This window comes from Gymnoscopelus braueri (genome assembly GCF_963280865.1).
Source record: "Gymnoscopelus braueri genome assembly, chromosome: 14".
NCBI classification, from domain to species: domain Eukaryota; kingdom Metazoa; phylum Chordata; class Actinopteri; order Myctophiformes; family Myctophidae; genus Gymnoscopelus; species Gymnoscopelus braueri.
Window position 1 is genome coordinate 42,217,936 of NC_137619.1, and position 17,856 is coordinate 42,235,791.

Genomic DNA, 17,856 nt, shown 5'->3' on the forward strand with positions numbered 1-17,856 from the left:
ATTTTGACAGCAAATTTTGATTCAGTTTTATTCATTGTCTATTGAATAATTTCATTTAGTTTTAGTCATATTTTAGTCATCTGAAATGTTTTACTGTTAGTCAGTCTAGTTTTCGTTGACTAAATATCATGAGATCACCGCCAAAATACATTTTAGTCGACTAAATCAAATGTAGATTTAGTCGACTAAAATGTATTTTGGCGGTGCCTTGATGGCGTCGTAATGACAGATTTTATACTTGGTTGCATGCTGAAAATAGACGATCTACAAGCTCACAACACGGGCGCAACCAAACATAAAATGACTTGTCTTTTAGTTCTACTGGATCTCTTCTCCACTCGTCCCTCCCTAACATTTTAGTCTAGTTTTTATTTGTTGATGAAATTGTCAATATATTTAGTCTCAGTCGTCATGGCTTGGGTTTGATTTAGTTTTTAACACATTGAGTGCCAAAAACGGTCCGGACCGTTTTTGAGAAGCCATGCGTTGTGTGCCAAAAACGGTTATGACCGTTTTTTTTCTTCTCAGCACCAGGAGATATCATTTTTCGAAGATTTAGACTCCAATCCACTTCCTGGTTAACTTATGACTTCAAAAGCCTGTATCTCGGCTCCTGTGTACTTTTTTTCTAAAATATGTATTTTTGACTATTTTCGACTATTTTCAACTGGCTGCAACTATGGAACGGATTACCTAATGTTTTAAAATTTTCCCCCCCGATTGTACGAGACCTCTATGTGTGTAATGAGGGGATCACCTTGAGGACGGTGATCACTGAAAATATGTTGTGACTACTTGAAAAAGGTTCAAAAATGGTTAAAAATCCAGGCACCGACTGTACCCTGTTTTAAAAAGACCCTGGCACTCAATGTGTTAATTACTGTAGTTCTCGTCAGTGAAAAAAGGTAGTCGGAGAAAAAAATAATTGACGACGAAATCAACACTGATTAGTTCGATTAACTGTTGCACCCCTGGAGTACACAAGGGGAAAGTTGCCTCACAGCCGTACCTTGCTGCCCAGTTTAAGCGTGTCGATTTCTTCTCTCTGCTTGCTCAGCGTCTCGTTCATAATACACAGGTGGTCACTCATCATGCTCAGCTGATCTTCGTAGCTTCTCTTTGTTGTGGCCAACTCGTCCTGTAAAAGCAGACACTGGTTATGACACTGGTTCTCAGAGTGGGATTCTTGAAGGGGTTCCCCAACTGAATAAGGAACAGTTTAAACCCTATTGAATTTTTCTGCTATTCAAAAATGGCTAAATCTACAAGCTCACAACACAAACAAAAAGCATTGTGACGCACTATGACCTTTTATGAAAACGTTTGAGTACCACTGGGTTATGAGAGTCCAAATGTTAAGATATGACGAGAACTGGTTTCTTGCATTTATTACAGAAGCGTTTCTTTTTCCGTTTGTGAAACTGTACCTGCAAGCGTGTGATGTTCTGATTGGCCAGTTTGACCTCCTCGTTCAGAGTCTCTCGTGACTTTTCAGCGATGGCTAACCGCTTGGCCAAGGCTCGGCACTGTGAAATGAAAGCACAGCCAAATAAAAGATTAGCTTTTGTTACATTGCATAAAAAGGAATACAAGATTACAATGCTTGGGGTTTGGCTCTTCAACATCGCAGCAACAAGACCAAACAGCAGAATATTGCAATAAAATAACAATAGCCAATACAAAATTGCACTGAAATAAAACAACAATAGCACACTGTGAGGTGCCTTTAGTATTAGTGCCTTTATTATTAGTGCATAATATTTAATATACTTTTATTGTGTGATTGTTTACAGTAGGTGTACAATTATGTATTTTAAGTGCCGGGTGCCTGTGTGTGGGATGCATTGAAATAATATAAATGTGTGGTGTGTGTGCAGCAGGTCCGGCCTTAATAACTGTGCATACTGTATGTGTATGTTTTTTTGCCCGTTCGTGTGTGATACGCAGAGATGCCTCTGAGTGAGCGAGAGAGAGTGTGTGTGTGTGTGTGTGTGTGTGTGTGTGTGTGTGTGTGTGTGTGTGTGTGTGTGTGTGTGTGTGTGTGTGTGTGTGTGTGTGTGTGTGTGTGTTAGTGTCCATTGTTCATGTCAGTGTCTTGAGGAAGTGCTTAGGGAGAAACTGAGTCACAGTCAGGTGTATTCCTGTTGCTATTCCTACAAAACACGTGTCAAGTAGTCACAGTTCAGCAGGACCTCAACCGGATCTATAATTCAGATGCAGCCTCCTCCATATTGCATAAAACTAAAGCTGTAATGTTTCCCTTAATAGCCTTGATTTGGAAGCAAAGGAGGAAGGGGCGAGAGGAAAACTAAAATGGGTGCCCCGGCGTTTCCTTTTTTTAGCCGAGCTCGGTTTATTTCATTCATTTATCTATTTATACACCCAAAAGTCCCTTACTTCCTTAAATGCCCACAAATAGTTGAGATCTGATCAGGGGAAGGAAGGAAAGAGGTTTAAGAAATTGAGAGATTTTTTGTGTGTGTGTGTGTGTGTGCGCGTGTGCGCGTGCCTCTTTCCGTGCACACTGCCAGATGAAAAAAGGGTTAGCCTAACACTTGGACTGCAGTGAAAGACACAGGTCTTGTGCAATAAGACAGAAGAGCAGACAGAAGACAGAATGTTCTCCTGTGTAACAGCGGATAGGAGCCCCACCTCAGAATGGAAGTGCACGGCCTTGCTGTCAGATATCTGCAGCTGGGTGGTGAGCTCTCCCACTCTGGTCATGTAGTGGGTCTTTATCAACTGTTCCCTGGACTCCTCGTCTCCCATCTGCACACACAGACACAACATACTCCCTGTTCATTTAAAGGGATAGTTCACCCCTGAAATGACTTTTTTTTCTATCAATTAATCACCCCATGGAGACTTGAATTCATGGATATCTTTTAGTTTGTCTCATTTCTTAGCCAATAATTTGATGACCAGCGGACCGGTAGGCAGAGCGGTTCCGGTTGGTAGGAGACACAAAGGAGACTCTTTGTGTCTCCTACCGGAACCGGTGCCAGTCATCAAATTATTGGCTTAGGAATGCGACAAAAACAAAAAAAATATCCATGAATATGAAGTCTCCATGGGGTGACTAATCCACAGAAAAAAATGTTTTTTTTGGGGGTGAACTACCCCTTTAACTCTGAGAGTGTACAAATGTAACCAAATGGACCCGTAAGAGTCCACTTGGTTACACTTGTACATTCTCAGAGTTACAGATGTTTAAATGGAAACGCTGAGGATCTTCTCGTGTGAAGATCTGACATTCGCTCCAACTTACATGTTCAACAGTAGGTGTTGTTGACAGCATGCCGACCTGGTGACGACAACACACACACAAGACAAATTAACACTTTGGGGACTAACAGTACGTCATGGTTCACGGATCGTAAAAATTCAACATCTTGGCTTAGTTTCCCCCCATGAAGCCCCAGCAGGAGTCTTACATTCATAGACCAAACTCGGCCATGAAAGCCACTACACAACAATAAAAATCTAAAATAGATTGACTGCGGTGGTGGTGACTATGTATTAGAGACAACCAGATGCAGAGAGAGAGAGAGCATGCATCACCGAGTGATGAAACTGGGTTCTGCACGAAACCGTTCTGCCGTCCTGCCACATCAGGACACTGGACGTGTGGGTTTTATTAAAGGGAAAAATTTGGCCTAGTGTGGGAGTAAGAAGAGTTGGCTGATAATGCTCCTTTTGTTGAAGCCAAAAACAAACGCCCCTGCGATGGCCATTGAAATCCTTCAGCTTGTCATGCGTAGCCAAACAATCAGAGATATTTCTGCCTACCGATACGTCTTCAATGCAAAATAGACAGCAGAGAAAAACTGTGCCGCAGACAAACCTACGCATACTGCTTTGAAAACAAAATCATATCACGTTCCCAATATGAAGGACAGCTGGAAAGACTTTGAATTGTTTCTGGGCCTTTTTTTTCTTCTTCTAAATTGTTTGCAGTTTTAGCCACTACATTGTCTTTAGATGATCAGACGTATCAATAGGCGTAGAATTCAGCGTTGATTTTGACAGCAAATTTTGATTACGTTTTAGTCAATAGTCTTTGGAATCAAATTCCATTCAGTTTTAGTCATATTTTAGTCATCTGAAATGTTTTTGTCTAGTTTTAGTCGACTAAATATCATAAGATTATAGTCGACTAAATCTACAGTTGATTTAGTCGACTAAAATGTATTTTGACGGTGCCTTGATGGCGTCGTAATGGCTGATTTTACACTTGGTTGCATGCTGAAAATAGCCGATCTACGAGCTCACAACACGTCGACACGTTGTGAGCTTGTAGATCTGCTGTTTTCAGAGTGCAACACCTGAGCGCAACCAAACATAAAACGACTTGTCTTTTAGTTCTACTGGAACATTTTTGTCTAGTTTTTATTTATTGATGAAATTGTCAATATTATATATTTAGTCTTAGTCATCGTAGCTTAGTTTTTATTTAGTTTTCATCAGTGAAAAAAGGTAGTCGATGAACATTTTTCGTCATAGTTTTAGTCGACAAAATCAACACTGGCGTAGATCTCCGATCATCTGGCTACAATCCTTCAGCAAGCGTCAACCAAAAAGCTATAGGACATAATGGCTGTGTACCAGGCTGGTAAAGCTATAGGACATAATGGCTGTGTACCAGGCTGGTAAAAGTATAGGATATAATGGCTGTGTACCAGGCTGGTAAAGCTATAGGACATAATGGCTGTGTACCAGGCTGGTAAAGCTATAGGATATAATGGCTGTGTACCAGGCTGGTAAAGCTATAGGACATAATGGCTGTGTACCAGGCTGGTAAAGCTAGGACATAATGGCTGTGTACCAGGCTGGTAAAGCTATAGGATATAATGGCTGTGTACCAGGCTGGTAAAGCTATAGGATATAATGGCTGTGTACCAGGCTGGTAAAGCTATAGGACATAATGGCTGTGTACCAGGCTGGTAAAGCTATAGGACATAATGGCTGTGTACCAGGCTGGTAAAGCTATAGGATATAATGGCTGTGTACCAGGCTGGTAAAGCTATAGGATATAATGGCTGTGTACCAGGCTGGTAAAGCTATAGGATATAATGGCTGTGTACCAGGCTGGTAAAGCTATAGGATATAATGGCTGTGTACCAGGCTGGTAAAGCTATAGGATATAATGGCTGTGTACCAGGCTGGTGCTGCTGCACTGGCTCGCATCCGTATCCTTCCGTTCCATCATCTCCGTGTCCTCCTCGCCGGGCGAGACTTCGTCGGCCGGCGGCGTGGCACTGGGGGCCACGGCGCCCCCGAGGGCCGCCGTGAGCTGGGTCTCCAGGTCAGCGATGCGCTGGTTCTCCTTTTCCAGCCTCACCTTCCCCAGCTGGGCCTCCAGGAGCCAGTGCTCCTTCTCCTGCTCCAGACGAGCGATCTTCTCCTGGCTCTGGTGCACCTGAAGGGAGGAGGCCATGGTTCACACAGAGGAAAGGAGAGGACTGTGAGATCAGGATGGGAAGATGACGGGGTAATGTCATTTAGGTAAGACTGGGAGAAAGTACAAGGGACTCCGTCAAAAATCCTGTGTTTCACCCAGGGACCAGCCCTTACATCCTGCACTGCATCACACACACAGTGCTGTGTGCCTGATGCACATTCTCATCAGCACACATTGGGTCGTCTTGTCAAACTGAGCTAATCTTCAACTACACTGAATGTCAATGTATCTGAATACAAAAAAATATATATTATATTATAAATATATATATTTCAGAACAATATCAAAGTTCTAAATGCAATTTGGAAATAGATTATAACTGATTCCCACCCTATCGATATGCAACACATTTCGGCTGCTCGGCTCGACTAAAACCGACAAAAAAATGTCTGTTGACTACCTTTTTTCACTGACGAAAACGAAATAAAAACAAAATAAAACTAAGCTACGATGATATGACTAAACTAAGACTAAATATACTGACAATTTCGTCAACAAATAAAAACTACACTAAAATGTTAGTGAGGGACGAGTGGAGAAGAGATCCAGTTGAACTAAGACAAATCATCATGGCGGGTGTCACAGACCGAAAATAGTTGATCTACAAGCTCACAACACGTCGCAGCCGAATGCAGTGAAAATCATTTCGATGTCATCACGGCCCGCCAAAATTTTTTTTTTGTCGACTAAAACCTTTTAGTGAGTCCCATAGTACAACAAGAGCATTTTAATGAGTGTGTGGGAGTGATAAGACAGGACTTGTTGATCTAACCTGTTGAGTGAGACCCTCTCTGCTCTCCGTGGAGCTCGTCAGGATGCGGCGGTTTGAGAGAGCTTCTCTGTACGGAACAGACTGTGGTCTGGGCTGAATGAAACAATTGGAAACAAACAAAATAAGACAAGGAAAATACAGGGGAAAAGAGACATATTATTAAATAACAATGTGTATTCAAGGATATACAGATAGGACAATTATTTGTCGCAATCGCAATTATTTGAGATAATCGCAAGTATTTTTGCATAATCGTCATAATCGTTTCCATTTAGAAAAACATTTTCAAACATAAAAAAAAGCAGAAATAGCTGATCTACAAGCTATTTCAGCTATTTCTGCTTTTTTTTTTACATGAATACATTATTAAATATGTCAATAATTTCTTTGTATATTTCAGTTATTTGTCATATCTACCCTGTGCAATTTTTTATTACGAAGCCTAAAGGGCTTCATATGTTCCAACGTTCAATTCCAAAAACACATATTAAATCGTTAATCGCAATTATTTGTGTGACAATTGTCAACTTAACCCATTAAGACCTGGAACTGTGTCATTTTTAGATTTGAGCTAAAAGCTTTTTACACTTTGGGCTATCAAAAATAGCAGATATACAAGCTCATAGCGCGGCACCGAGTGCAGCGCTACGAGCTTGTAGATCTGCTATTTTTGAAAAATCTTGAAAATGTGTGCAAATCTTTGAATACATATATTTTTTAAGCGAACATTTTTAACTCAAATCTTTGCTTCTGGGGGTCCCTGGAACACAATATTTTGATGGGGGTCCGCGGCCAAATACATATAATTTTGGGGGTCCTTGACATGAAAAAGATTGAGCACCACTGACATAGAAACATACGTTTTTCAGAAAACTGTTGAGATTTAAAAGACATGTAGAATCGGCAATGGGTTAAATTTGTAATCGTGACAGTCCTATATACAGACCTTTGTGACGGCATGGATGTAAGCAGCTGCTTTCTTCTTGTTATCCAGCATGCTCTCTGCCTGCAAGGGGTTGAGGGCTACAGTCCCACCTCTCGGCCCATAGCCTGTGGACGACGTGAAGAAGTCCAGGTTGTTGCTGAAGAAGGTGGCGATCTGTAGAAGTAGGTGAATGGGTTAATATCTAGAAAATAGTACCAAAAGATCTGTTAACAACTTTGGGGTTCCTATTTTGGGAAAGTGAATGTAGGCAAAAATTAAAAAAATGGCAGATCTACAAGCTCACAATACATTGCGATGTGACACTTTTTGTGCAAACCATCATACGACTTGAAACTGTGTGTAGAATGTGTAGAAAGCAACTAGACAGGATAATGGAATGGACTGCATTTATATAGCACTTTTTTCCAAAGCGTTTTACATTTGTATTTCACATTCACACACATATTTACACACCGATGGCGGAGGAAACCATGCAAGGTTCAGTGTCTTGCTCAATAGTCTCGCGTTATTAAAAAATAAAAGAAAGATATTTTAAAATATATTTTCGTGAATGGAAGTGCCAGCTTCCTCTCTCGGATTTCGGGAGGTGTAGTTCCAGACTCTATATAGCGAGACTACTTGCTCAAGGACATTTGGACACGTAACCAGGAGGAGCCAGGGGATCGAAACCTGGAACCTTTGTATTCCAAGACTGCCGCTCCACCTCCTGAGCCACTGCTGCCTCACAGGATATGTGCATGTTTGTGGCAACTAAGTCAATACCAACAATCAGGGGAATTCATCAGATAGTTGTGAGATTAGAGGAGGTTGAAACAAGGTGCAATTTACAGGGGCTTCTGCCATTATTTGGCACATGTGGCCCAACCCACACTGAGCCAGCTGGGGGTAGATATTAGGCCCTACCCACACTGAGCCAGCTGGGGGTAGATATTAGGGGTAAATAATGGCTGCAGAAACAAAATTATGGAGGAGGAGGGAGACTAGAGAGCACACGTTGCCGAAGTCTTGTAAGTATTATTTTGGTGATACAGAATGTGTTCATATTGAGGTAGGCTTGTGTGCAAACTGGAAAGGAAAGATAGCCTGACTCGTACTGCACCACTGTATTAATGTGTGTAATAAATTATTTTATATTATGACTTTTGGTCCCATGGCTGGTTTAATTCTGCTTAACTCTTTGATTCAAGATCACTCTTTATCATCATCATCATCATTATTATTATTTGTTTTAAGCATATGACCTCCGAGGTGCGAGATTAGCACCTGGTTTCAAAACTTAAAAAGGGTTTATTTAGAGCGCAAAATAGTAATACTGTAAGACTCTGTCCCGTTTCTCCCTTGAGTTAAGAGTCCAGGTGTAAGACGACCCTGGTGCTTCTCAATCCTTTTGTCTGTGCGACTCCAGAGAAGGACAGAAGGCAGGATCGAAATTTGTAGGTCAAACCTGGCAAGGGAGATAGTGGTGCCCAGCGCCTGAAAGGCCAATTTATAATGCCTTGCTCGAGTGACGTTTCAAACAAAGCCGCCGTTCATCAGACGTGTCTGATGAACTACAGTTTGTGGACCTGCTTTTGTTTTATATTATTGTCTTCTTTTGGTCCAGCGCCTGCTTTCATCAAAAATAGCAGGTCTATAACCTGTAGTGAACTTGCACCTCGGATTTTTTCTGCAAATATATTTGGTGTAGAAGGAAAAGGTCCTAATATAGACCCCTGGGGGACTGCGGTCAACTAACTACACAGGGTGTAAGTAGTAGTAGCAACCCATCTAGCCATTAGGTCTTAGGGTCCCTTAGGGTCACACCATAACAAAACCTTGGCCAGGAGTCAAGGACACATGGACACTTTTGAACACACACTCCTCAAGTTCATCCCCCGTGTAAGAGGCTGGTTAAGCCTTTAATTAAACCATGTTTGCATAAGAGGGAGTGCTGGAAAACTCTTCAATGACGGGCTGCTCTCTACAGCTGGGTCAGGGGGAGGACAACTCTGCCGCAAAATGTGAAGTGTGTCCGGGGCGATTAGGTTTTTTTAATATGGACCTGGCCGTTCATGAATCATCATTCACTCTACAACATCAACAGGCCAACACGCTGTTTACCACCAGACCCACGAGAGTTCACACTAGGCCAAGCCAGAGAGGAACCCCTGCCAACAAGCCAATCACAACACTGAGTCTGTGTCTCCATGACTGCGTGACTGACTGACACCTCCCTGACGGCTCAGCTGACCCACTGCTCTACATGGTTAACCCATTTAGAGCGGGAACGCGTCCGTGTGTCATTTCTACATTTCTTTGGCTATTCAAAAAAAATTGCAGATCTACAAGCTCAAGCTTTTAGACCTGCTATTTTTTGGGGGGGGGGAAATCGATATATTTTTTTGTTTTAAAGCAAAAAAATAATAAGTCCGATCTGTGCTTCTGGGGGGGGTCCGCTTCTGGAACAACATATTTTGAGATGGGGGTCCGTGGCCAAATACGTATCATTTTTTGGGTGGTCCTTGAAATGGAAAAGTTGGAGCACCACTAGTAGCAACATACCGTTAGGAAACATTTTTAGATACGTATTTGGCCGCGGACCCCCCCCCATCTCAAAATGTTTTGTTCCAGGGACTCCCATGAAGCAAAGATTTGAGTTACAAATGTTCGCTTTAAAAAATATATATATATTCAAAGATTCACAAAAATGAAAAAAATATTTTTCAAAAAAATAGCAGATCTACAAGCTCATAGCGCGGCACTCGGTGCCGCGCTATGAGCTTGTATAATCTGCTATTTTTGAATAGCCCAAAGAAATCTAAAAATGACACACAGACGCGTCCCCGGTCTTAATGGGTTAATGGGGACACTCGGTTCAGGGACCAGCTGTGGAGCCAGCTCATCGGTCAGTGTGTAGCAAACCCTCCACTGCTACCCACCTGAGCCCCACGTTCTGTACCGTTAACGGAATGCCAAATAGCTAAATGATAATAGTTATGACTATTATTTTATCTTTTTTTAATTGACATCTGACATGCTTCTATATAAACCTCAGAGAGACACATTCTACTTTGAAATGTCATGATGGCAACCTGAGCCCCAGCTGCTGGCTGCCCCCTGCTGGCACTAGCTTGCCAAAGCAATTAGGGAGAGAAGCCAGCATACACGGGCCAGTTTGCACTGAAACCTCATCAGAGCAAATGACATTTGCAACTTGAAATGAAAATACAAGCCTGGTTCATACTTCCCTCCTTTGGGTTGTGTTCGGTGGGCTTATTTTGTAACAGAAATAATTGGAAGAAATTACTTGTATAAATGCTACGTGATTCTGAGAGAGTAGAGCAGCATTTCCTTCTTTTTTTTTTAAGACGGGGTGCCGTGATTTTCAGTGATTTTTTTCCCCCCCTAAAACATAATCATCAGGTATTATGGTTATACTAGGATGAAGATTTTTTTCAAAAAAGTGTACAGAAAGTGTTAAAATTATGTTTTTATGTGGACACGCCTCCAGTTCATTAAGTATACCTGGTTCTCACCTTAGCACCTCCTCCACCACCTTAGCACCACCCACCTGTCCTAGTCCCTCCTCCTCCTCATGCCCACACCTGTCGTGTTATGATAATGAGGGGGAGGGTATATTTTTACTATGTCACTAAAGGGCTGTTTTTCTATTGGCACGTTTGACCCTCAAGGTTTCAGCCTCCAGGTAGAAACTCAAAATAGTCAGAGAAGACATAAAACACCATAAAAACACCACCAGGGGGCTTAATGAAGTTCTATCAACCTCATAGACACATGAAAAACAGAAAAAGTGCAAAACCATGGCACCACCTGTTTAAGATTGGTTTTTGGCCTTTTATGCCTTAGGACAGTAGACTGACAGGAAATGGGGAGAGAGATGGGGAGTGACACGCAGCAAAGGTCGTCGGGATGGGGACTCAAACCCGCGCCACGCTGTCAGACTGGCATTGCAGCCTATAGGGCCCAGGCCTAGAGCAGCATTTCTAGAGCCAATAGAGCTTCCACTTCTGTTACTAGGCCTGTCGCCATTATTACAGAATAGTCTAATCACAATTATTTCTAAAAACGAGTTAACTCGTTCTTGGCAATCAAGTGATGGATTCTAATCACTAGTAAAAACGAGTTAACTCGATCTAGGCAATCAATGTGTTAAGGGGCACGCAGGTGCCGCTTTCGCCTCACAGCTAGAAGGTCCTGGGTTCAATTCCCGCGTCATCAGCGCCCATACCCTAGGTGGGGTTGGCGAAAGGGCCTTTCTGTGTGGAGTTAGCATGTTCTCCCCGTGTCCCCTAGGGTAGTTAATACCCTCACAAAAACATGCAGTAATGCTGGTCACTATACTGGCTCCTCCTGGCCAGCCGGGGCGCCTGATGGAGGGTAAAGGAACTGGTTGGAATAACGTGTTCCTTCCACGCGCTACGTCCTACCGGGGAAACTCTCCCCTGTCAGGTGACAAGGTGGTCAGTTGGCTCTCATGCATTGAAGGAGGCATGAGCTCGGCCCTGGCCTCCCTAGGTTGGCAGAGGGAAGGTAGTGCCCAGGATTACATAGACAATTGGCACTGGGTGTAAAAAAATGGGTTACAAAATTGTGGGATAAAAATTTAGAAAAAAAATAATAAAAAAATCTTTGTATATTTCAGTTATTTGTCATATCTGCCCAGTGCAATGTTTGATTACAAAGCCTAAAAGGCAAACGGAAATTACATTTGTATTCACATGTTCCAGTGTTCAACGCCAAACACACAATTAAATCGTTAATCGCAATTATTTGTGTGACAATTAATCGTCAACTTCGATTTGTAATCGAGACAGCCCTATCTGTTACTCTATTAGGATTTGAGCTTTTACCAGGCAGATGTGTGTGTAAACAACAGAAAGGCAGGGCCCTAATCCCTAAGTAACATCAATGCATTACATCATCTACTCCACACATCTGAGACACAATGCACCAGGGGATTGGGTAACAGGGTGTAGTTCTGGGTCATACTAACATTGGATAGAGCTGCTATTATCATATTTTTTTTATCAATAATGGTTTTATGTGAGGCCTGGTTTATGCTGCGTTGTCCTGGAGGTGAGGTTGCGTTGTTTTGGTTGGTAGTACTATTGTTAAAGGAATAGTTCACCCAAAAAAACAGACTTGAATTCATGGATATTATTTTTTAGTTTTTGTCGCATTCCTAAGCCAACAATTTGATGACCAGCGGAACGGTAGGCAGCGGTTCCGGTAGGAGACACAAAGGAGACTCTTTGTGTCTTCTACCGGAACCGCTGCCGGTGTTGTTGTTGTTATCTTGTGTTTGTGTTTATGTTATCTTTATTTTTGTGTAACCCTGGGTGGGACAATGTGGGAGTGGGAGGGAGGGCAGTGAAGGGCAAGCTGGAATATATGTTTATTATCCACATGTAAAGGACTGTATTTTTGTATGATTTCCATCATCCTTACATGTCCTTACATGTTCCTTCAATAGAGTACAGAAGTCCTGACGTCACTCGTTCATCCCCAGGTTCGTAAAGTAATTTCCAGTGGTGGAAAAAGTACATCTACTTAAGTACATTTACTTAAGTACTGTAATTAAGTACGATTTAGATTTTTTTTTGTACTTTACTTGAGTATTTCCAATTTCCAATACTTTTACTTCTACTCCACTACATCTCAGAGGCAAATATTGTACTTTTACTCCACTACAATTATTTGAAAATTTGAGTTACTAGTTACTTTTCAGATATAAATTATGATATTACGAAACATACATTAACCACTTTAGCCCTATTTTATACATAGGCTATTTGAAAATAGCAGATCAAGCTCACAACGCTTTGCGACGCGTTGTGAGCTTGTAGATCGGCTATTTTCAAACATTTTGTACTTTTACTTTTGGTACCTTAAGTACATTTTGATGCCAATACTACTGTACTTTTACTCAAGTAAATTTAGAATTCCAGACTTTTACTTGTAACAGAGTACTTCTACAGTGCAGTATTGATACTTTTACTTAAGTAAAACATTTGAGTACTTTTTCCACCACTGGTAATTTCTCTATGGAGAATAACATTGGGTCATCATAGAATCGTCTCATATAAGAATTGTGGTCCAAAAATAAACAAACTGTCTCGGCGATATTGTCAGGGAGGTGGTTCTATATCGTTTATGATAGTCAGTCACTTATATTTGATACAGTCTGTTTCTGGCGAAAATTTTACTAATTCCGCGGAAGTAACATTAGCGTTTTCTCACCGTCAGTTGATGCTTCATATCCATAAGAGTCAAAACCGCCGGGATCATTTGTTTATTTTTGGAACACAGTTCTTATTTGACGCGATATTAAACACGTCTATGGGGATTCAGAATGGGGGTGGAAAACCGCAAACCAGGTAGACAAACCTAGGATGTGTAAATTACGTCAGACTTCGGTGCTCTATTGGTGATAAAAAATTTAAAATACATAAAAAAAATTAAAACAAATATTTCCTTGCTGAACTGTAGTAAATCTCTGTTTTGATTTTTTTTGGGGGGTGGAATTCTGTCCATTTTCACTCCTGGTGACAGATTAGCGATGCGTGGATGTTAGACAGGCACAGGCAGAATGAACATTTTTGGGTCATGCACAGCAGGGTGGCGGTGGTGGTGGTGTATGACAGCACGCTTTGACCATGAACCAGGCTTAACCCATTAAGGCCTGAGGCGATTCTTAAAAAAAAATCTAAATCCTAATTTTTTTTCGGAAAATAATAGAAAAAAATAATTTTCACGATCTTTCAAAAATAGCAGATCTACAAGCTCGTAGCGCGGCACTCGGTGCCGCGCTATGAGCTTGTATATCTGCTATTTTTGAATAGCCAAAGACATCTAAAGTGACACTGGTGCGTTCCAGGTATCAATGGGTTAATATAAGAGTTAATTCAAGGTTGTTTTGTGTTTTGTCACATTCAGTCTCGCTGGTGCTGCCCCCTGCTGGCCTTACCTTGCCAGTGACGTTGGTGAGAGAAGCCAGGGATCCCAGCAGACAGTCGGTGGTGGTACGGAGCTTCTGGGTCACAGTCGGAAGCTCCTGCTCCAAGCTGGCCTTCTGACTGTAGTGCTTCGACAACTCTGGGAACACGTGGAGAAGACAGGAGCACGTGGGACAGGCATTTATAACACAACAGCTCTTGGAAAGTCACCAGCTTTGTAGGGCATTGTTGTTTTTTGACAATTATTTATTTTTCCTTATGCTCCCAATTTCCAATTACCCGTCTAGAACCAAGTTGTGACTGAAAACACAGAACACCAGTGTAGTAAAGTACATTTACTCAAGTAGAATTTTGAGGTATTTTCTACTTTACTGGAGTATTTCCAATTTTCTGTACTTTTACTTTTACAAAGTTTGTTGGATGCGTGACTTTATGAGGACATGAAGCACATAATGACACATTTTCTGTTTTTTCAGGGTTTTCAGGCCTAATAGTATAGTAATTGTTCCGGGCCAGCCCCAGGCTCGGCCCGGTTAGGGCCCAGTTAGGGCCGGACCTTAACTCTTATACTACCAAAAACGTTTATAAACGTTTTTTTTTTTAACCCTATGTCACCAAACGTATCATATATGATACACACATTACACTGATTTTTTAATAAATCAGTGTAATCAATACTTGGACCAAGAACCTGTTGTATCATATCTGACACATCCCCACTTCCCCCTGGACCATACCATTTACACTGCAGGTAGTTACAGAGCCTCAGGTGGTCTGACCCAAAATGGCTGCCATCAACTAAACAGGAGAGGTTGATGCACTACTAACAAACAATTATTTTTTAAGCAGTTCTGGTAAGTTTTCCTAGTATATCTTTACTAATATTTTGAAATAAGTGTTGGATAACTTGAATGCACTTATGAGCTCTCAAAATTTAGCATTTGAGTTTGTTTTTTATGATGTCAAAAGTGTTTGTATCATATTTGATACTACAGGTCTATAGTCCTTTACGATTTGTATCATATTTGATACTACAGGTCTAAAATATATATATATATCTTTTTTTGTAATGTTAAAACCGACTTGATTTATTTATTTATTTTTTCATTTTTTTATCCCACGATTTTGTAACCCTATTTTTTACACCCAGTGCCAATCTCTATGTAATCCTGGGCACTACACTCCCTCTGCCAACCTAGGGAGGCCAGGGCCGAGCTCATGCCTCCTTCAATGCATGAGAGCCAACTGACCTTCTTATCACCTGACAGGGGAGAGTTTCCCTGGTTGGACGTAGCGCGTGGAAGGAACACGTTATTCCAACCAGTTCCTTTCCCCTCCATCAGGCGCCCCGGCTGGCCAGGGGGAGGCAGTAAAACCGACTTGAAATACCCCTTGTAATACCCCTTGTATCAAATATGATACAACAAATAAATGATACAAAGGAATGTTAAAAAAAATTAAACAAAATCAAAAATGTTTTAAGACCCAATAAAGTGTCCCTTTTCAAATCTTTTGAATTTTCTGACCTTTCCTTCATAGTTCAGGTTCTACAGGTCAAAAAAAATCTAAAATTATTCTTTATTTTTTGGGTTTTTCCGTTCTTCCCAAAGAACCAGGAGATATCATTTTCCAAAAAGTTGCTGCTCCATTCACTGCGATGTTAAAAAATAAACGGACAAAAAAATAACATGTTTCCTATGTTTTACCTGGAAATATGCTGAAAGATGTGGCAAACTTTTTTTTTTCTTCTTTTTTTTTTAACCCTGGCAGTTTAAAAGTTAATTTTCCAGGCCCGTTGAGAACTCTACTACAGACTTCCACTGTGCTAGATATATCAAGAGACTCTACTTAGCCGGAGACCAGTGTTAAGACTATTACGAAAAATGTTCGGCGACTACCTTTTTTCACTGACGAAAACGAAATATAAACTAAGCTACGATGACGGCTATTTTCAGCATGCAACCAAGTGTGAAGTCAGCCATTACGACGCCATCAAGGCACCGACAACATACATTTTAGTCGACTAAATCAACTGTAGATGTAGTCGACTATAATCTTATATTTAGTCGACTAAAACTAGACAGTAAAACGTTTCAGATGGCTAAAATATGACTAAAACTAAATGGAATTTGATTCAAAAGACTATGACTAAAACTGAATAAAAATGTGCTGTCAAAATCAACACTACTGGAGACCACATAATAATTTGACCATTCAGTGTCGGAATTCGACACCACTGCAGCCTGTGGCCATTTGCCCTGTAACAACCAGGTCGGCTGACACTGTCAGTGCTTGAGTGAAGATAAAGTAAAAAATATTTGCAGTGGTGGAAGGTAACTACGTACATGTAATCAAGTGCTGTAGTTAAGTACACTTTTGAGGTATTTTTACTTTACTGGAATATTTCCAATTTACTTTTACTTCTACTCCACTACATCTCTTATTTTGTAGATTTTGATTATTATTACAAAACATACATAAACCACTTCAGCCCTATATGCATTGCGGCCATTTGAAAATAGCCGATCTACAAGCTCACAACGCATTGTGAGCTTGTAGATCTGTTATTTTCAAGAGATTTTTATACATTTGAAAACGTGAAATGGGACATTCCGCTTAATGAGTACTTTCTACTTTTGGTACTTTAAGTACATTTTGATACCAATACTTTTGTACTTTTACTCCAGTAAATCTTGAATTCCGTACTTTTAATTGTAATGGAGTACGTCTACATTTGAGTATTGATACTTTTACTTTGAGTACTTTTCCCACCACTGAATATTTGTATGCATGGCAACAGTGAGTGTGTTGTGTAACGGTAGCTGACGGTAGCATCATCATGGCTCTAAGGCAGGGGTCTTCAACAGGGGGTCCTCAGAGCTACTATAGGGGGTCCGCCAAATCTTTGTGTGATACTTTTTTTTTTTTTTTTACATTAACCACTTGAACCCTAGCATCCCTATTCTGAGGGGAACATTAGCCGAAAATAGCAGATCTACAAGCTCGCGTTGTGAGCTTGTAGATCTGCTATTTTTGGCAAAGAGGTATACGTGTAGAGGGGAAAAAAGAGGGGAAAAAAGTTTAATCTGAAACACAATTTTATACAATATAGAGGGGGTCCCTGCTTCATTTCTCTCTCAGCTAGGGGGTCCTTGGGCTGAAAACGTTGAAGACCCCTGCTCTAAGGTCAAATACAGTGTGACTGAACGGCGCAGCTCACCTTTGATGCCGTCGTGAAAGCTGTGCAGGCAGGCAGCCAGCTGGGTGAACACGGCAGAGGAGCTGCTCTGTGGCATGGCATCCTGTCGCACACCTGACACACATTTCACACACATTGTAAAAAAAACAACACAACAACCACCTCCTCTCACCCCCCTTAACCCCCACCTCACCCCCCCTTAACCTTCCTCCAATAAAGACGAAAGGTTCAATGCTTCAAAAAAACGGTAGCAGCTGCTATCAGTTCATTTCACAAACGTGCCATTGTGTAAATCATTGCGTTGAATCCAATGAGGCATAAGTGACAGGTTTGTTATTTTTTTAAGCATAAAGGTCCTTACACACAGAGGGCTTTTATCTTTATTTTTATTAACCCATTGAATCCGGAGACGCATCTCTGTCATTTTAGATTTCTTTGGCTATTAAAAAATAGCAGATATACAAGCTCATAGCGCGGCACTGTGTGCCGCACTATGAGCTTTCTTTGAAAAATCGTGAAGAT

General features: G+C 41.2%; 1 protein-coding gene across 1 annotated transcript in view; it reads right to left on the bottom strand.

Moving 5' to 3' along the window:
• Positions 1-17,856, bottom strand: part of ppp1r21 (protein phosphatase 1, regulatory subunit 21) — a 35,627-nt gene that overhangs the window by 3,154 nt on the left and 14,617 nt on the right. The window contains exons 13-21 of the mRNA XM_080449041.1: positions 17,356-17,448; positions 14,147-14,274; positions 7,180-7,332; positions 6,234-6,326; positions 5,159-5,419; positions 3,269-3,304; positions 2,653-2,769; positions 1,428-1,526; positions 1,010-1,138 (exon numbers count right to left, since the gene is read on the bottom strand). Coding sequence (XP_080305167.1) covers positions 1,010-1,138; positions 1,428-1,526; positions 2,653-2,769; positions 3,269-3,304; positions 5,159-5,419; positions 6,234-6,326; positions 7,180-7,332; positions 14,147-14,274; positions 17,356-17,448 — 1,109 coding nt within the window. The remainder of the gene's footprint in view (positions 1-1,009; positions 1,139-1,427; positions 1,527-2,652; positions 2,770-3,268; positions 3,305-5,158; positions 5,420-6,233; positions 6,327-7,179; positions 7,333-14,146; positions 14,275-17,355; positions 17,449-17,856) is intronic.